Here is a 21,467-nt window from a genome sequence, read left to right as displayed (position 1 = left end):
TGGAAATAAGCAAAATTACCATTTGATAATAAAATACTTCTTTATCATGTCAAGACAGTTACCGAGGAAAGAAAGAATAGGGGGCATGCAGATGAGGATAACTTATTTAGTGACTTGTTCTTTAAGAAATGGAATATGTTTAATAAAAGGACAATTGCCTTATTATTGACTTGAAAATAATGACACAAAGAAAAAAATGAATCTAATGAACTTATATGACCAAATAAATCTTGTCCCTTGGGAGGCAGTCCAGTTTTTCTAGCTCTGCTCTGGTTGAGCAAAACATTATCAGACTCTTGGAATTGTCTTCAGAACAGTGTTATGAGCCAAACCCCCAAATCAACATCTTTACTTTATTATCACACCTCTTTTTGGACCCAAAATAGTATTACTCAGGCTGATCCCCCACTTAATTTATCAGACTTGGCTCAGGCTACTTCCAAAAATACAGTGTACTCTCTTCTAGGACAATTGAACATTTTTATTCGTTTATTTATTCATTTACTATTCATGGCTGAGTGCCCCCCAGTGAGTCAGGTATGTTGTGGTAACAGATAAGAGTCTTGGCTCTGGAAGTGGGAGGATGGAAGGAAGACAAGTGAGGGTCATGGAGGATGTTCACTCCTGAGCAGTCTTTGTGAATAAGTAGAAGGTCACAAGATGGACGGAGTTTTAAAAAGAGAGCTTTCTAGGCAGAGGTAACAGCTCATGCCAAGGCACAGTGCAAAAGTCACACACATTTCAAGAACTGGAAGTGTTTTAGGATGGATAGAATATAGTTCCAAGATGAGAACTGAGTGGCAGTTAGGAGCGAGATCAGGAGAGTCCTAGTAAGCTGTGGAAAGGAGAGTACAGTGGTTAAGAGGGAGGCTTCTGGTGCCTCATTATCTGAGCTCAGACCCTGGCTCCTTCATTTACAAGTTTTATAATCCTGGACAATCTACTCATCTTCTATGCCTTAGTTCTTCTCATCTGTGAAAAAGATGAAAGGTTCTTTACATCTATTCATCTGTTAAAGAAATGATGATGCCTGCTTTATAGGGCTAAGAAGTTTAAATACATAAACACAGATAAAGTTCTTAGTACCATGCCTAGGCACACAGTAAGCACTCAATAAATGTAGCTCTTTGTCCTGCTGTTTTGTCCTGTGGTTAAGAGAAACATGGAAGGATTTTAAAGAGCAGAGTATACTCTTTTGTCTTATATACCACTGACAACTTCTTTCTTCTTGAAAAAGTCTCTTCCCTTGATTTTTTTAAAGACTTTTGAGACTTAATTGACATGCCATATAATTCCCCCGTATAAAGTGGGTGATTCAATGTTTCTAGTATATTCCCAAAGTTGCTCAACCATCACCACAATCTAATTTTAGAATGTTTTCATTCCCCCTAAAAGAAACCCCATACCCACTAGCAGTCACTCTCTATTTTCCCCCAACTCTAACTACCTCTCATCCTAGGCAACCTCTAATCTACTTTTTGTTTCTCTGTAGATTTGCCTATTCTGGCCATTTCATGTGAATGGAATAATGTAATATATAGTCTTTTGTGACTGGCTTCTTTACTTAGCATAATGTGTACAAGAGTCATCCATGTTGTAGCATATATCAGTATTTCATTCTTTTTTGTGGCTGAATAATACTCTATTGTATGTATGTACACATTTTATTTATTTATGGTGGACATATGGGTGTTTTCCCCTTGTTTGCTGTTACAAATAATACAGCTATGAGCATTCCTGTACAAGTTTTTGTGTGGACATATGTTTTCATTTCTCTTGGGTATATAGTGAGGAGTGGAATTGCTGGATCATATGATACCTCTATGCTTAACATTTTGAGGAATTGCCAACTGTTTCCCAGAATAGCTGCACCATGTTACATTCCACTGTAGAAGTATATGAGGGTTCTGCTTTCTACATCTTTGTCAGCATATGTTACTTTCTGTCTTTGATTTTAGCCATCCTAGTGCGTATGAAGTAGTATCTCATGGTTTTGATTTGCATTTCTTTAGTGACTAATGAACATCTTCTCATGGCCCTTGTTATATCATCTTTGAAGATGTGTCTATTTAGATCTTTGCCCATTTTTATTTAATGTTACTTTATTTTCAGCTTTATTGAAATATAACTGACAACCTTTGCCCATGTTTAAATTGAGTTATTTGTCTTTTTATTATTGAGTTGTAAGACTTTTTGTATATATTCTGGTTACAAGTCTGTTATCAGATGTATGATTTGCAAATAGTGTGTCCCATTCTTTGTGTTGTCTTTTCTTTTTCTTGGTGGGGCCCTCTATAACTCAAATGATTTTAAGTTTAATGAATCAACTTATTCTTTCTTTTGTTACTTATGTTTTGGTGTCAGATCTCATATACATCATTGCCTAACCAAAGGTCGTGAAGATATACTCCTATTTTTTTTCTAAGAGTTTTAGAGAATTTTACATTTAAGGCTATGAGCTATTTTGAGTTAATTTTTGTGTATGTTGTGAGGTAGGGGTCCATCTTCATTATTTTGCATATGGATATCCAGTTATCCTAACATCATTTTTTGAAAAAATCTACCTTTTACCCACTTTACTGGTCTTGGCACCCTTTGAAAATCAGTTGAGCATTTCTGGTCTCTCAGTTCTATTCCATTGCTCCATGTGTTTATCTTTATGCCAGTACCATACTTTGTCTTGAGTACTATAACTTATAGTAAGTTTTGAAACTGCAAAATAAGAGTCCTCCAATTTTTTCTTTTTCAAGGTTATTTTGGCTATTCTGGGTTTCTTGCATTTCCATATGAATTTTAGGATCAGCTTGTTAGTAGTGTCTGCTAAAGAGCCTGCGATTTTGATACCATTGTATTAAAGCTATAGATCAGTTTTGGGAGTATTACCTCTATAATATCAAATCTTTCTGATCCACGAATATGGATGTCTTTCCATTTATATAGATCTTTAATTTCTTTTAACACTGTCTTGCAGTTTTCAGTGTACAGTGAACTTCTTTTGTTAAATTTATAGCCAAGTATTTTTTTTCATTTTAGATGTTATTGTAAATGGAATTGTTTTCTTAATGCCTTTGTCTTTTTGCGACATCATTTTCTAAACTGTTTTCTTGCCCACCTCTCTGGTTCATTCAGGGATGCTTTTCTTGTTGCATGTTATAGCACCAAGATTCTCTCTTACCTGTATGCTGATAACTCCCCAAGCTATTACTTGATCTATGACCAAAGCTCCAATATGTGTTTTCAGTTGTTTATGAGACATTACCACCTAAATTTCACAGACATCTCAAATCCATCTCTTTTGGATTGAATTCATTAATTACTCCTCAAATCTTTTTTTCCTCTTTTCTTCTCTTCTTACATTGTTTGGAAATACCACACTGTTGCCTAAACCAGAACTCTAGAAATCATTCTAACCTTACCTTCCTTCAGTTTTCACATCCTGTTCGGTCACCAAATCCTATGAATTATACCTACGAGATAACATTATGGGAGTGTAAGTTGATGCAATCTTCATTAAGGCCATTTGGATCAAGAATAAAAAGTGTATACATTTTGATTTTTGCAATGCCATTTATAGGAATCTATCATGAGGTAATGAGCCAATATTACAAGGATAGAAAAATGGCTTAATCAATTATGTGTAAAATGTAATTTAGTGGAATTTGAAAATAAACGTATATAGGGAGAGACTTGTGAAAGCATTTGATACATTGTTAATTTTTCTAATTGCGAAACATTATGTAAAGTATGCTTCTCTTTCTTTTAACAACCATAGTAAAGAAGCTCTAAGACAGCGGGGATCTTGTCTCATTGACCTTGGTATCCCCTGAAGAGTGTAGGTGCTCAGTATATATTTGTTGTTTGTATTGGTCTCTCTGCTGCTCCTGTTTCGCTAATCTATCTGTATTTCTTACCTGGGCATTTGCAGACACTTCCTACCAGTTTTCCTCACCTCCAGTTTATTCCCTTACAATCCAGTCTCTATTCTGCAGTCAGGGTGGTATTTCCAAGTGGTAAGTCTGGCCATAGCATTGCCCACTGTAAAGTCTTTCGGTTCTTCCTCAACACCCATACAGTAATTTCCAGACTTATTAGCCTAGATTACCAAACCCTTCGTAATTTTGCTTCTATGTACTTTTCCGGCTCTTCTCTTGCCATTTTCCAAGATAATCACCAGCAATGCCAAGCTACCCACAATTCCCCAAATATGAATTTTCCTGCATACCTACATACCTTTGGACATGCTGTTCCTTCTGCCTGGACTATGCTGAATTTCTTTTGTTTACCTGGAAAATTCCAGATCATCCTTTGAGACACAGCTCCCCAGCCACCTCTCTAGACACATTTGAGTGCCTCTTCTTCAGGGCTTTCATAACCTCTTGAAATCTTTTACAACCCTTAATGTATGTGGGCTGGATGTCCCTATAGTGCTAGAGAGTTAGCAAGGGCAGGGACTACATATTCTTCTGTCTTCAACTCATTTTACTGCCGGACGAACACCTCCTACATCTCCATCTCAGGGTTTCCAAGTGTTGGTCTGAAGCCTGGTACCAATTTTCCATCATCTGTAATGAAATTAGAAAAATAGGGCCCTGTGGTAATTTTTTTCAGGAAGTTAAATCTATTTACATTTTGGGTGTTAAAATGTGCTTTCTTTATGAGATGATGTTGATAGTAGATGGTAGGGTTTAGTTAACGTTTTTAGTTGGCAGCGTTCTGTCAGAGTCCTAAATTTCTTGGAAATCGTACAGGTCCCTGAAAACCAAAGGTCTGGGAACACTGCTGTATCTCATGGGGTGGCACCAAGTCCCCAAAGTCAAAAGGCTGTGAGTCATCCTTGGCTTCTCCTCCTTCCTCATCCCTCCACCCCCGCCACATTCAGACACTTAGCGAGTCCTGCCAATTCAACCTCCTAAATATTTCTGGAATCTGTACTCTACTCTCCGTCCTTGCTGCCAATTCCTTAGGACAGGCCCTCTTTATTTTCCCTGCACAACTGCAGCAACAGTCTCCTTACTGATCTTTTTGCCACTGTTCCTCTTATCCATACCCATCAGAAAGACCAGTTTAAAAATCAAACCTAGATACCCATTTTCCACAGGATAAAATCTCTTAAGGGAAACAAGGTTTCCCTCCAGTAGGTCCTGCTGTCCCTTGCTCACACTTTCTCTTGGTTTTGAGTTTACTACCTTCTTTGCCGTTTGCTATAGTAACTCCTGATAGCCTAAGACAGTTCAGTTGTCACTTCTACAGACCTTTTCCTACAAACCTGGGTTAGATGCCCCTCTTAATTACTCTTGAAGTATCCTGTACAGCTGACCTTTGAACAACACGGGTTTGAACTACATGGGTCCCCTTACACGTGGATTTTTTTCAGTAAATATATTAGAAAACTTTTTGGAAATTTGCAACAATTTGAAAAAATATTTTCTTTCTCAAGCTTACTTCATTGTAAGAATACAGTTAAATAATACATATAACATGCAAAATATATGTTCATTGACTGTTTTAAGTATGGCTTTCAATCATCAGTAGGCTATTAGTAGTTAAGTTTTGGGGGAGTTGGAAGTCATATGTGGATTTTCAAGTTCACAGGGGCTGGCACCCCTAACTCCCACATTGTTCAAAGGTCAACTGTATGTATCTCTACTTCAGCATTTCCAGATTAGTTGATATTCATCTTTTTATGTCTGCCTTCCTACTATACTCTGAACAACCTAAGAAAACATATTTTATCCTTTGATCTTTCTGTCCCTAGCACCCAAAAATGCTGGAAAATAACAAATACTTAACAAACATTTGTTAACTAAATGCATTTAATCAGTGTTACAATATTAGTAGTTAAGTTTAAGATGTACACTGTAGAAGATTCACTCACCAGAGTGAGGGGTGAGTACAGGCAGTCTCCACAAGGCAGGGAGGTAGAATAAAGGCTCTCTGTAGAAGTTTAGGCAAGAGCGATGAGTGCCCGAGCATAGGAAGTAGCCATGGATGGAGAAACATTTAAGTGGTGGAACTGGTGGTTGATTATACATATGGAAAAATTAAAGAATCTAGGAGTATTTGAAGGTTTCTGGGCTTTGAAAATTGGTTGAATGGTAGTGGTGTTCAGGAAGGGGATGAGCTCTGTTCCAGACACTTTGAAATTGAAAGGTTCAGAATACTGGTTGAAGTTGTCCAGGAGGTAGTTGGGTATGGAGTTTGGGGAGATAACTGTTTTGGAGAGACAGAGTGGGGATTCTCCAGCCTTTAGGTATTATCTGAAACCACGGCCATGGCGAAGGCATCATTTGCTGTTGGTTACATGGTGGTGGTGGTAGTGGTGCCTTGGGTGGCAATTGGACTATGAGTCTCTAAATATGGAAGTTCCAGATCAAGGAGGAGAGAGAAGCCTGTGAAGGTTTCTAATTGAAATCGTGGTTCTGTGTCTTCTCAGCTCTATCACTGGACAGAGTACCCTCGGAATCCCAGCTCCTTCATCTGTACAATGAGAATAATACTACCCACTTAATAGGGATATTGAATTTGCATATGAAAAGTCCCTGGTACAGTCCCAGGCTCACTCTAGAGGCTCATTAAGTGATAAAGAGGAAATTTAAGAAAATATTTTTCAGGACATGAAGATAGTTAGAAAACAAAGAATTTCTTAGTGATTACACTGGAGATTACAGTTAACATCTCAAATTTATCGCAATCTAATTTGAAATAATACTAACTTAGCTTCTATAGTATATAAAAATTTCTTCCCCATAAAATTCTGTACCTCCCCCTTTATGTTGTTATTGTCACAAATTACACCTTTATATAATGTGTGGACATCAACATCAATTTATAGTTGTTACCATATGCAGTTGACTTTTTAATCATTTTAGGAAAAATAGAGTTCCAAGCTAAAATACAGTGATACTGGCTTTAACATTTGCCTATGTAGTTAGTTATCTTTGTCAGCATTCTTTATTTCTTCATATGACTTTGAGTTCCTGTCCTACTTCAACCTGAAGGACTCCCTTTAGCATTTCTTCTAGGGCAGGTCTCATGGTAACAAACTCCTCCAGTTTTTGTTTATCTGGGAATGTCTTAATTTCACCTTCATCTTTGAAGGATAGTTTTTCTGGATGTAGAATTCTTTGTTGACAGTTGTTTCTTGCAGAACTTTAAAGTTATCCCACTGCCTTCTGCCCTCCATGGTTTCTGATGAGAAGTTGACTATTGATGATACTGAGTTTCCCTCATAGGTGATGAGTTCTTTATCTCTGCTGCTTTCCAGATTCTCTCTTTTTGATAGTTTGATTTATAATGTGTCTCATTGTGGGTCTCCTTGCCTCATGTTCCTGTGCCTAGAAAGCACTCAAATAAAAGCATAACAATCATGCTGAATTCAATGATTGTAATTTGATGATACTAATGACCATGAATGATCTGCCAGAACATAATCAGTGTGTTGTGTTTAACAAGTTAAGAAAGTGTTTGATGTGTGCTATAAAGAATTCCATTAAAAACTTTACTTTTGAAAAATTGAGAGCTTAAGATAGGTAAGAATCAGGTATCCAAAATACTCACTTATGTGGAATACCCAGTTGCTTAACAGATCCCCAGTATGAGTTGCTCCTATGGTTCTTTGCAAAAGAAGAATTCTGCCTTGGAGATGAAATTGCAGTTACATTTACAAATTCTTATCTCCTTCAGTTTTTAATTGTTCTTAACACCATGAAATATTTACCTTATTATCTGAAATATTCCTAGAAAAAAGATCAAACTCTAAACTAAAACTGGTGTCTGGACATATTAAATTATAACCTAATATTTACATCTGAACAAAACCACCTAATCACAGGTCCTTAAGTTAAACAGGTAATAGAGATACCAGTTCTTTTAACTTTTCCTGCTATGTTTTGTTTTCTAATCTTTCAAGTTTCTTGATGGTGTTCTTAAATAGATTTATAGAATTTTCCTCAGTCTTACCACAATAGTTCCTGGAAATTTTTCTGGGACAGATCTGATTTCAAAATGTAAGCTGTTAGATGTTAATTTTTATAATGACTTTTTTTAAAAAACATTCTTTTGTTATTTTGATTGCTTATATATACACTGTCGTATTAGAAAGGGCACCAAATTTGTAGTCATGAGACCCAGATGTCTAACCCCTTCATTTAGCTTTGCCATTCTTCACCTGTGTTTCCTCACCTGTGAAACAACTGTAGAGAACCAGATAATCTCTAAAGCTACCCATACTTACACAATTCTGTAATTCTGCCATGCAGGATTTTTCTTTGGCTTGCACGGTGAACATCAGAGTAATATGAAGACTTCATTAGCTATCATTGTTTCTCTTTTATTTAATGTTAATTCTTTTACTCTGGACCTGATGATTAGCCAGGTATCAGAAAAGTAATTTTATTTTTCCCACATTCTTTTTTATGGAGTACCCCATATTGGGGGAGGATTAAAAATCACATTCCTCCAATGAGGCAATAATGCATGCATATTTTTTTCTCTTAGCAAAAAATTAAGAACTTACATTGTTAAACTATTTAATTTTAAAAATCACCTTTTCAGGATTGGTAATCAGGATTTTCTCATTTACTCAGAGGAGTAGATTAAAGAAAAGTATATGAGTGATAGAAGGAAGAATCTTCAAGTTATGAGAAAAGAAGTTTTTGAAATTCTTGTTTGTTAAATGGTAATTTTTTTCTTACCAAAAATTATTAAGTTCTCGCTGTAAAAAGTTCCAGTAAGCCAATAGCAGAAAACACAATTGCATAATCTCATCACCCAGAGATAACCACTGCTAGCATCTTTATACTACTTTGTTTACATACATGGAATCATACCATATATATTCTTTTGAAACCTGCATTTTCTTCTAATAATGTATTCTGAATGCCTTTCCATGTTCAATAAATATGAATCTGTATCATTGTTTTAAGGTCCACATGATACAGATGTGTGTGTGTGTGTGTGTGTGTGTGTGTGTGTGCCTACACATGCATATATTGTGAGATTACTCTCCAGAAAGAATTTTTACCAATTTGTACTCCCCACAGAGATATGGGCCCATTTTCACAAATCCTCCCAAATGGTGTCATTTTATCATTTAAAAATTTTGTTAACCAATTTGCAGGGGCTTAAATAATATATCACTGATGTTTCATTTATGTTTCTGTAAGTTATTTCTATAGTTTTACCTTTTTTCATGTATTTATGGTCACTTACGTTTCCTTAGAAGGAACTAACTTCAGTGGTTGTTTTATTAGATAAGAATCTAATCATAGGTATCTGAGTGAATTAGTGCTTGGATAAATTTACTCACCTAGTAAGGATGTGATTATGAAAGATTTTTTGGCTTATGATGTAGGTAAAATTTGGTTGGTTTTCCTCTAAGACCTAGCGGACAGTCTTCATCACAGACAGCCACCTAGTTTTGGCTGATTAGTCGTTTTTCCTCAAGAGAGGTCCAAAGCTGGAGAACAGGGCTTTTACAGGTCAGAAATGGAGACAGAACTGAATGTTGAAAGTTGTCCAGAAAGTTCCTGCACTCTTTCTGACTCAAGCTAGGGCTGTTCACTTAGCTTCAAAAAATATCATTTAATTCAACATTTTTGAGATTAGAATATCTTTTTCAAGCTCTGTTGGATGAATTGAAGCATGTCATTTTTCCAACTCATCAAGGAAAGGACATGAGAGTCTAGATCAACAGTCTTCAGCTTTATTTTTCTTGTGAATTTTTTGAGTATTTCCTTTTTTCAGATCACCATATAATGCATATGCTGGTATATCCAAGCTTACCAAAGACATTTGGGAATTGGCACTACCACAGTGCCCATCAGCAGTGTGTCATTTGCCATAGAGAGGTCTTTGCCCCAAATGCAACACTACATAGAGAGATGGGAGGTACAAAGGCTAGGAAATCAGACTCAGCCAGACAGCCTGACTTCATATCCCATCTCTGCCACTCACTGTCCCTGTGCCCCTGTGCCTTAGGCAAATTGCTAAACCTCCTTATGGCTATTTCTTTCTTCTTTTTGTTTTTAAACAGCTTTATTGAGATACACTTTACATACTATCAAATTCACCTGTACTAAGTACACTTCAGTGATTTTGGGTATATTTACTGAGTTGTGCAGCCATCATTATGATCTAATTTTGAACATTTCACCACTCTAAAAAGAAGCCCAGTACCCATTGGCAATCATCCTCCATTCCTTTCTCCTCCCTCCTCCCCACACCCCCAGCCCCAGCAAACCACTAATCTACTTTGTCACTATGAATCTCCCTATTCTGGACCATTCAATATAAGGAATCATGCAGTATATGTGGTCCTTTGTGACTGGTTCCTTTCACTTTACATAATCTTTTCCAAGTTTATCCACATCATAGCATGGATCTTATACCTCATTCCTTTTTGTTACCAAATAATATTCCATTATATGACTCATTATGAATGATGCTGCAATGAACATTTGTTTATATACATCTATTCTTCATCCGTAAAGTGAGTACCATCTCATAGAGTTGTTGTGAGGAATCAAAAAGTCAAAAAAGTAGAAGTAGCTAGTAGATACGGAGCAAACTAACAAACGTTAGTTAATAAATGCCCCATATTAGTGTGTGAGTCCTCACTTAACATCAGTTAAAAGATTGGCTCATGCAGAGTGCCATGCTTTTCCAGTAACCCCTAAAGATTCTCTTCTACTTTGTTCCTGGTTTTTCCCTGAGTTACCATTTTGAAAAGTTTAATTTATTCAGTAAACATTTATTGAACATCTACTCTGTATTAGACACCACACTGGGTGCCATGGAGAATTAAAAGAAATGAAGAATCCAAAGTATGGAGAGACGTTTCTAGTTTATGGCTATCTTTAGTTTGCCAGTCTGTGACCTCAGACCTGCCAGTAGGGTTTAAGACTTGGGGCTCCTGAACCCCACTCTCACACCAAATGCCACAGGTTTTGGGGTCTCTTGATCCAGTCACTGTTGTCAGGACCTTGTATTGATGAACAGGTTTCTGTGAAGTGGCTGATTGAAGCTAACTGTTGTGTAAGGAAAAGGCTAAATTAAGGGCATCGTATCTAGGTGGAGACCTCAAAAGGTAGAAGGGGAGTGTCATTCCTGTGCAGTAGCTGAGCTTGGTGAAATGGTGGTTATTCTAATCAAGGCGTTAACAGTCCCTAATTGTTGCTATCCACAGGTTTCTTCTTTTTGCAGGGTTGACTTTCTGTTCTTTCTGAACTTCAGAAACAATTTTGTGCTGAAACTGGACTCAGCAAAGGCATCAATCAGCTCATCATTGCCTAGGTGCCTGACTTTGGGTGGACAGTGACCGGCATGGTGACTCAGAATTCACTTTTTGAATGTTTTGTCCCACTACCATTCTCTTCCCTGTAAGAGAACAAGTATGTTCTTCACGATTTTCTCATTTGTTTTAACTCTAAAGTAATGTTTCCTTTTTCCCGTAATAGCCTATATAGTTAGCATAACAGAGTGAAGCTGTCACCTCATTCTCTCTGCCTTTCATTCAGATAAAATGCATTAGCCATTTGAAGAACTATGTTTGATAGTGTGAGACTGCCTCTAATCCTTGCTGTAGGAATAAGAAAGAAGTTTGAATGCTATTATTTAATGTCCATTTCAGGAACTCATCTTGAATATGAGCAGAGCAGTATACAGGCATCCCATATACCTGCTAAGAAATCCCAGATAGCTTATTTGGGGTCTAGTTAATAATACAGCAGTTTTGTGCTATCATTGGTAAGTGCTGTGTTTCCATGTACACAATTTTACTGTTTGTTCTATTTTAAATATTTACTGTTGCACAAGTCACATCTTGTAAACTTGCCCAGTTTGGGGGATTCCCATTTAATTTGTAAAACATTTCTTGTTTGATGAATGCAAAGATATTAACTCACAGATCCGCACTGCCAGGTGTATGTAGCAGAGCTGAAACTAGTTTAGTCGAAACTCTAAAGATGAACTGGAAGAAGATGAACTATGAAACTTTTAATGAACACTGTCTTTAAGGGTATAAGGAATAAGATGATTTAGTGAATAAAAGAGGTTGACTTTGTATTCCCTCGTCAGATTATGGTAGACTTAAATTTAGCAGTAATGAGCACAAAGGGGTTTCCCTGCTTTAGAGTTGTTCTTGTTATTTTTGTCCAGTGGACATAGTCATGGAGGAACCACGGCAGGAAAACAACTATTGCTTACGTACTTGAGCTTGTTTCATTTTGTCTAATACATAAGACATATTTGAGGTCGGATATTGGTGTTTCATTTAACCATTCCAAAATATTTATAGATGTCTTAGGACTATTTTTTGTTGCAAGTAATAAAAACCCAGCTAAAACTGGTTAAGTACAAAAGTGGGGTCCCTGGCTCGCAGGGGTAGTTTGGGCACAAGTGGGTCTAGTCTTAAACAGTATCATCCAGAATCTCTTGTCTGTTATGTCTCTGCTCTTTTGGCTGCATTCCATGGTAGGCTCACTAAAGTGGTGGCAAAGATGGTCACCAGCAGCTGCAGGTTTCTATGTTGCCAGTTTGGTAATCCCCAAGTAGAGCTCTGCTCTCCCAGAAGTTCTAGTAAAATTTCTGGGGTTGAGTCACATGATTCTGTCCATTCCTAAATCAGTCATTGTCACTCTTTTTGTCCAGGGTAGGTTAGATGCCATCCTACATCTGAGGTCCCAGAACTATATTGCCTGAGTATGGTGTAGGCATGGTTCCTCAACGAAAAACGAGGATATGGTTTCCAGAAGAGGTAGCAGACTTGGGGAAGGCAGACACCACAGCTGTCTACCATAATAGCATGTAGAACAAATTTACTCTGGTGTGAATCTATAGTTTCATGTAGTGTTTGTAGAATTTGTTTGCAGTTAATACATAGCCGTATATCATTACTTTTAGTTTTACTTGTCAGTGTTTTTTCACCTGACTAAAGTTCTGAAAGTTCTTAAAGACGACACCTACCTTAGATCCGTTGGCATCTGTAAAACTGTGTACAGCACCTGCACACGATGGGTGCTGATACTGCTTATGGATGCTGCTCAAATGGTTCCCTTCTAGCAGCATGCTCATTATTGTTGGTAGGAATACTTCTGGAGTTAAACTGTTCAACGTTGGTTGAGAACAAGGGCACACAGAGTCCATATTAAATGATCAAAAGGAGGACTCGTGGCCAGTATCCAGTAATGTAAGGCTAGTGGCATGTTTGAACAGAAATTTGGCGCATGCAGGCTATAGCCACAGAATATGCTTCGTGGACTATAGAGGAAGAAATTAGAGATTTTTTTTAAATCTCCTTAATTTCAATGACTGGGATGTCATTCAAATAAAATTTTGTTTAGCACTCTTAAGCAGCTGTACCAGACATCTCTCTGCTCTTGAACTATTTGATGTCCAAACATTCAAGAAAAAAAGTGACAGGAAAAAAATCCTCATAGAATTTCCTGTGACAGATCAAAGTTTAATCACAGAAAATAATGCAGATTTCCCTTTTATAATAACCACAATACAAAAGCAAGTCTTGTGTTTACAAAGCATGTTGTTTGGAGACCTTTGTAAATTGTAATCTTTGGAAATGCCAAACCTTTTGGATGAAGTCCCATCCATTAGGCGAAGGCAACTTGCCTAGGCAATAGATCCAGAATAGCAAGTTAAATGGAGAACACGAACAGGAAGCAGTCATTAAGAATTACAATGAGTAGGATGCAGAGTTAATTCACGGAGATATTTTGTTATGAGATAATTACATCACTAGGACAGCTGGAAAGCTGAGTGCTGTACTGGACCACAGAGCTTGCTCTCTGCCCTGCAGCTGGGAGGATCAGGACAACAGAGACAGTGAGAGAACTTACTTTATGGGCTAGTTAAGGGCTTGGCTGACTTAATTGTGAAATGATAATGACCTATCTGTGCCTCATTGGATTGCACTTTGCACACTAGATTCATAGATTTAGTAAATGCTGAGAACCACTTTTCACTTCTACTCTTTTAACATTTGCTAGGATCACATTAAACTCAGCTCTAATAGATAAATATTAAATGGTAGTTTTCATTTCCCTTAAAAGTCATCTGAGATATTTTGTTCATATTCAACACAGTGTGATTATACTTCTCTTATTGAACTGCAGTCATGCAATCAGTGAAGTGGTATTTTTGTCTGTTTACTTATTAGCAAAAAAAAAGTCAACACAAGGAATCATACGGTTGAAGTTATTTTCCAGTGTTTATATTCAAATGCTCAGACCTGTCTGGCTCTTTTGTTTTGCAAGTGTAGAGGTTATAGGCAGCCTGGCCACATTCCTCATTGATTTATATAAATATATTACATATTGTTAACCTCCTGCCAAATACCAGGGATTTCAGTTCTTGTTTAGCTTAGTTTCTTTATGTGAGACTTAAATTTGTTACATTAAAGCACCTATCCTCTTTATTGCCCACTGCAGTGACTGCTATTTATTTGATCTGGAGTAATTCCAGAGGGAGTCATTATAGATGAAAAAACATCATAAATATTATGTTCTAAAATTCCTAAATTTAATACAGGTTCCCCCACTATCTGAGAGTACAGCGTTCCTGCGAAACCTTTCATAAGCCAAAATGGCATAAAGCAAAGAAGCAATTACCATTAATTTATAAGGAAAATTGTTGAGTGTTCTCAGACCCATAAAATAGCCTCTCTTAGGCTTATCTGATACCTTAGGACACATCTAACGGATGCACAAAATAAATTGAGATAAAAGCACAGACGCTCACAGACGCAGTTCAAAGCTGTGGTGGCTCGGGTGAGCATTGCAAGACAAGTGATGAATGCTGTTTTTGGTTTTTGCCTCTTCTCCATAAAAGCGAAAATCCTCTTTGGATTTCTTCCAGTTAACGAAAACAGGTGCTAATGTAGGTCTTTTGCAAAAGTGAAGTGGTGTAATGTACACTGTCAAAGAAGGGATGCCTGAATATATAGCTGTTGATTCAGAATGTATTTCCTACCTATTATGACTAATATAACTGAATTTTTACTGTAATAATGTTTACTAAACAATTTAGACAGAATTTCATATTTTAGTGTAGAACAGTATTTCCCAAAACATCCTCTGTGGCATCCTGGGGCTATAACATGTTAATAGCCAGCATTGAAACCAAAAAGAGGGGGGATTCTACAGGTCTTCTTAGGACTTTTACCTCCCTGATGTCACTTGTGAATTTCTAAGGATAATATACACTCTTTTCCCAAATGAAATCAATAATAGCACCTTAAAAAAAAATCAACACAATTATCTCCTTGAACCAGCAGGAGCCAATTCTACCTAATATCATTCTTTTTGTGGCCTAGAAGAATATTTAATTATATACATTCAAATTCTTACAAGAACATTCCACTCTGTGCACTGTCACACATGACTCCTTTTCTCCATGGCTTATCATTTGGGTCAGTGAGCGGTGGCTTCCATGAGCTCACTGTTGCCCACCTCACCTATGGAATGTAGTTGCTGCAGGTGGCATCAGTGATTCTTATATTCTTAAGGAAAATATCTTGGATGGATTAGATGTTATTCTTGAATTGTGTCATACAAAGAGTGAAAACGTGGTTTCAGTGAGGTGAAGCAACATAGCACACTGCCAGGACTGTTAGGTAACTAACAACGGTTTGGGAGCTGGTGACCTTTCAGCTCAGCAGTGTTTTTTTTTTTTTCTGTATTATTTCTTTCTCCAGTTATGTCCCTGTCAAATTTGTTTTTCTTTTGGAAATTACTAAACTGTCTTAGATGTTACAGACTAAGTGCAGTAAGAACTGGAGTTACTAAAGTCACTGTTGACCTAAGACAATGATAAACAAGAATTTTTTTTCATTAAGAAAATATATTCATTATAATGGAAAATATTTTTAAGTAACATTTAAGAAGCACAACTGTGATTGTGCAGTTCCCATGTTTGTATTCGGTTTTTGTACATGCCATTTTTGGTTCACTCCTGTTTTATTTCATTACAAAAATAGAAGCAACAGATATAAAGAAGCTTGGTGACTGTGCAGCTCCTTTTTCTTTTTCAAAAGGAAGAAAAGAGTGAGGCCGTCAGAGTATGTGAGTTTAATGGAAAGAAGATAGTTCAAAGGAACCTATGAATAGACAGTAGTTAACCTTGAATTACCAAATTGAAAATTGTTTTGATAAACTTCCCAGATGTCAAATCCATGCATAATAGCAATCATAGTTTTCATGGTTTGCACTCATATGATTTATAGTGTTATCTTTAATAAACTTATTATTTGGGAGTTTTCACTTTATCAGAATAGTTTTCCAGAACAAGTCACATAATTTTGGAAAGATTAAATTTAGAAGTAGGTGATTGAAACTTAGAAATCAGAATATTGGGAAGTAGATAAATGTGAAGAAGAAAGTCAGTCGATCTAATTGATTTGAATAGTCGTAGACCCCAAACTGCCCATAATTAAAAAATATTTTGGATCTGGCTGTGAAATATGTGTGGTTCACCCCACCAGTTTCAACTTAATTATAGTGTTCTTTAATTTCTTTTAAAGTTAGTTTAGATTCACAGAGAAGTACCAAATATTGTGGGGCTCTTCTAGCCCAGAAATGCAGTAGGGTGGCATGGTGTACCAGCTAGGTATTAAAAACTTAACAGAGGTCATATACAAAGCAGACAGTTGAGAATCAACCCTGAATCTTAGTAATTTGGTTATATGCACATTTATAGTTAGTTGTTTGAAGAGAGTATTCAGTTTTTAAAAATGAAAGAAATAATATGAATAACATTTTATTAGTCTTTTCTTAGTAGTTATATTACAATCTTGTCAAGAAATTTGCTTACAGCTTATTTATGAGTGGTCTGTTTAATTCTTCAGATATTTGGTAAGCGTCTTCTGTGCCAGATAGTGTGCTTGAAAATTCTTTTGACTACTGAAGGCTCTGTCTTCAGAATTTATATTTTGAATCAGTTACAGGATTTTATGGAAAAAATTGGATTTGCCCATCCAAACTTAATCATAAAGTTTGTTAATCTGTCTTTATCACTTAAGGGTTATGTCATTTACCAATGAAATTTCAAGCCATCCCTTCCCCCACCAAAAAAGTTAAAATTTCAGTTTTGATTAGCATATTTGGAATTTTAAAAGTAATTATTTATTATGTATGCCCTTTCTAAGGAAGTGATTTGATTCACCAGGATGAAAAGGCTTTCTTAGAAATAAACTAAATTTCTCCATATTCCATCAAACTTATTTCATAGGCAAGATTCTAACACCTTAAATTCCAGGAAAATCTTCATTACAGAGTCCAGTATCTTCAAAGAATGCTTAATCTCTTTTTAATAATTCTTGAACTGTGAGCTAAGAAGAACCATATTTTTTCCTGGGCTTCAGTGTTTTTAACTATCTTCATTGGCAAGTTCTACCCTAAGGAAACTCTCCAGACAGATATTCTCATGCTCTAGTAGTGTTGCTTTCTCTTTTATTGTGGGTTTTGCCACCACTTAACAAAATGCTCCACTCCTAAACTTTCAAATTGATATTAAAATATCAGATCCCATTAGGTACGTGTCCTTATATATCATCACAAGGAATGAACAACATTGGCCTTTTTTTTTTTCCTATTATGTGATCAAATTGAGGGATGTGTATAAAGACACACAGGTTCTTTCTTTCTTTATGCCACCTACTTAATACCTCTTTTTTCTTTTAGGTTGTTTGATGTGTGCACAGTGTCAAGAACAGACAGAGAAATCAAACTAACATTAGTGTTTGAACATGTTGATCAAGACTTGACCACTTACTTGGATAAAGTTCCAGAACCGGGAGTGCCCACTGAAACCATAAAGGTACCAAGAATCATTTTTCTACCTGGTCAAACAGTCACAGTATTATACTCTATTAAGCAATGGCATTCTTTCTGTATAAAAATTGCCAGAAGTAGCTTCCAGTCAACAGTATAGTTTACCCTTGAACAACTTAGGGGTTAGGGGTGCTGGCCCCCCAACATAGTTGAAAATCTATGCATAACTTTTGACTCCCGAAAAACTTAGCTACTAACAGCCTGCTGTTGGCTGGAAGCCTTACAAGTAACACAAATAGTCAACAAATACATATTCTGTATACTACTACATGCATTATATACTGTATCCTTACAATAAAGTAAGCTAGAGAAAAGAAAATGTATTTTCAGATTTTCACAACTTTCCAAAAATGTTCCAGTGTATCTATTGAAAAACATCCATATATAAACAGACCGATACAGTTCAAACCTGTGTTGTTCAAGGGTCAACTGTATATAGCTAAATTTGTCAACTAAGTGAGAGGTTCAAAGAATGGGATATATTCTAGATCATTAGTTTTAGGGCTCAGTGAAAAAACCATTTTAGTTCTAATACATATTAATCTAACATATTAAAATTATTGAAAAATATATATTTGTACATTATCTGGCCCTAACCTCAAAAAGTATAGTATAACAAATAGAGCTTTGTCTTTTTCTGATGGTTCGTGGACTCTGAGGGACATAATTTGAAACGTCATACACGAGCACATTGAATATTATAACTGTCTTCTGACTCAAAGACATAGCTACGCCATGTAAATCTGAAATACTGATTGTTGGGCCCATTTTTTCTCACTCATAAAACATTTATAGGAAGCCTAAGTGCCAGGTACTATCCCAAACTCCTGGGACTCAAAGGTGACTTAAGACTCCTTAGAAGTCGGCAAGCTAGATGCAACATAGTGACTAGAAGTCCTTTCACCTTTTAAATCTAATGGAAAAGGCCACTCATAAAGTTTTGTTGGTTGTACTTCCATTCTGCTTAATTGAACTTCCCAGTGGATCTTTTACGTCTGTGCATATCATGTACAAGTCTTCATGAAGAACCTTTTGTTATGTGAATTAGGTGACTTAGCAGACTCCTTACCTAATTCTTTTCTTAGAAATGAATTATAGATTCAATATAATTTTACATAGGAGTTAATAGCAGGTAATATCTTACCTTCTGAGCAGAATAAGAAATGTCTTTTAGTGATAGCTAGGTAGTATTCCCAGATATTGAGACACTTAGAACTTGACACATTGAATAATTTGTCCCTTTGGTTTTAGACTAATATAGAATGTATTTCTCCCATCCATCTTTCATAAAAGAATATGGTGTTCTTTTACTATGCTGATGGGCAGCGACTGTAATGGGGTATGTGGTGGGGACTTAAAAATAGGGGGAATGTAGTAACCACAATGTTGCCCATATGAAACCTGAGCATAACATTGTATATCAATGATACCTTAATAAAAAAGAAAAAGGCAAAAAGAATATGGTGCTCAGTAATGGTTTCAGTTCTTCCTGAGCAGTTTTAAGAACATTAAATCCCTTCAAATGTAGGTATTACTGATTACCTGTTGTTGGTCCTCTTCTCCTATATCTCTGCACCCCTCTTTCTTCTTGAATTGTATTCCAGCCTTGTGACTTCGGTTCTCCCCTTTATGAGTTTCTTCAAAGCCCAAGTTCAGCATGCAGACAGGGCAAAGCCCCTTTTCATGTACTCTGTTTTCTGGCCAAATAAGACTAATCCCCACTCTCTTGGTGTGGCTCATGATTTCCTACGTCAATGGCCTTTCTTCTTATTGCCTTTCTTTGCTCCCCCACCAAAAACTTATCTGCTTAAATTTTTCAAGGCCCACCCCAGATATCATTTGATCAACTTTTACAGTTGAACATAATCTCACTTGTCTTATAGCACTTGTTGTATATATATCTCCCTCTTTATTATATTTTCTGCCTTTGTGATTATTTATGTCCATATCTTACCGATTCATTGATCTTTGTATCCTCACATCCTCACAGTCCCTACCCAAGGATTTATACACATACGTAATCAATAAATAAGACACATTGCCAACCTTTATTCAGATATAATTATTTCAAAATTATTTTTAAAAGACTTCCAACAGCTTAAGCATAGGCTGTCAAAATAATCATCAGCTTCTTCTGAAATAGTTCTAAGTTCAAAATTATTATTTTTGGGGGGTCTCTTTTTTAAGCAGTGAGACAAGGTAACCGTTTTTTTTTATACCATACATTGCTACCTACGTAGATCTCTTGAGCTTCACATTAAATTCTCCTGGGATGTTAGAGGGTGCTGGGTGGAATCATTTGCTAAAGTATCTGTGCAGTTAAAGTGATGTGATAAACTGGAATGGTATACTAACTAAAGCTTGATCAGGCAGAAGCAGAAATGAAGTGAGGTGGGGAGAATTCTCAAGAGAGCACGTAGAGAGGTAAGCAAGATAAGATGAGGAACAGGCAGAAAAGTGGCCACCAAAGTGAATTAGAAGAGAAGACAGCAGTGGGGGAGTGGTTAAGCCAGGGTCAGTGGAAGCTACCAGAGGGGAAAATGGGGCTTGTTGGGAGCTTTGGCAAGATGACCTGTTTAAAGTTAAAATATTTCTGAGTTTTTCATCTGTTTCCAGAGAAAGGGAATGTCACTGCATTCTGTGCTCAACAGGAGATTCTCCTGGAGGCTGTTAAGTTTCTTCAGCCTTCAGAGCCAGCACCCTCACTGATCCTTTAGGGACCAGACTGGCTGGTAGAGGTGGAGGGTGGGGTTGAGGGACTCTGGTTATTTTAGGTTTGTGGTTAATGTTGTATTGATGTTTACATTACAGTAAAATAAAACTATGGTCAGCTAGAGTATTTCAGGCAATTTATTTGCATGTTAATGGTTAATTGAACATGTTTTGCTCCCTCAAGGTCTAATCACAAGGACCTTTTTGTCTTCATCCTTAATTTAAAAAATTTTCTGAGTTAATCTTCTCTTCCTTATTAAATATAAGGTTTTTTTAAATAATTGTTTTGTGGTCCTTTAAGGTCACTATTTAAAAATTTGAGTAATCATATAAAAGCATTATAAAACCATCAAATGGATAGTTTTAGATTAAATATATAATTGACACAAATTTATTTTTAATAAACACCTGTATCTTCTGTTTCTGTGCTTGACTTCTTTTTAAGAATTGGTATGCAGGATAAATATCTGCTAAGTAAGAGGTTCTGCCTCCTCGAGGTTCTGGCTAATTGAATTTTTCAAGCATACAGCCAGAGAACAGAGATATGTCATCACTGTATAGGCTCATTTATGAAAGTCTCAATAACTAGACCAAACCATTATTGTTATTATGAACAACCTGTTTGGAACACAGAATTGAGTTCTTTATGTAGAATGTTTTATAATGAGAGTTTTTTCTGAATATACTTGTGCAAATATTTATTGAATATTTACAGGGAGAATTTTGTGCCAGGCATTTTGGGAACAAAAATCTGAATTTAGTCGATATGCTACTCTGAAGGACCTTAGAGTATAGGAAAAGAGATAAAGTACACACAGAAGCATGTGGTACACATTCTTTATGGTCATTTAAATGGTTGAAGGGTGTTCTCAAGTAAAATAGAAAAATCACTTATTTATGAAGAAGCACAATCCA

At 36.4% G+C, this 21,467-nt stretch overlaps 1 protein-coding gene across 6 annotated transcripts in view; it reads left to right on the top strand.

The window, feature by feature from the left end:
• Window positions 1-21,467, top strand: part of CDK6 (cyclin dependent kinase 6) — a 230,921-nt gene that overhangs the window by 41,888 nt on the left and 167,566 nt on the right. For all 6 annotated transcript variants that reach the window (XM_036879227.2, XM_036879223.2, XM_036879222.2 and 3 more), the window contains one exon: window positions 17,691-17,826. In XM_036879227.2, coding sequence (XP_036735122.1) covers window positions 17,691-17,826 — 136 coding nt within the window. The remainder of the gene's footprint in view (window positions 1-17,690; window positions 17,827-21,467) is intronic.

This window comes from Manis pentadactyla, chromosome 7 (genome assembly GCF_030020395.1).
Source record: "Manis pentadactyla isolate mManPen7 chromosome 7, mManPen7.hap1, whole genome shotgun sequence".
NCBI classification, from domain to species: domain Eukaryota; kingdom Metazoa; phylum Chordata; class Mammalia; order Pholidota; family Manidae; genus Manis; species Manis pentadactyla.
The sequence above is the reverse complement of the archived record's forward strand: the minus strand, read 5'-3'. Positions and strand labels throughout refer to the sequence as shown.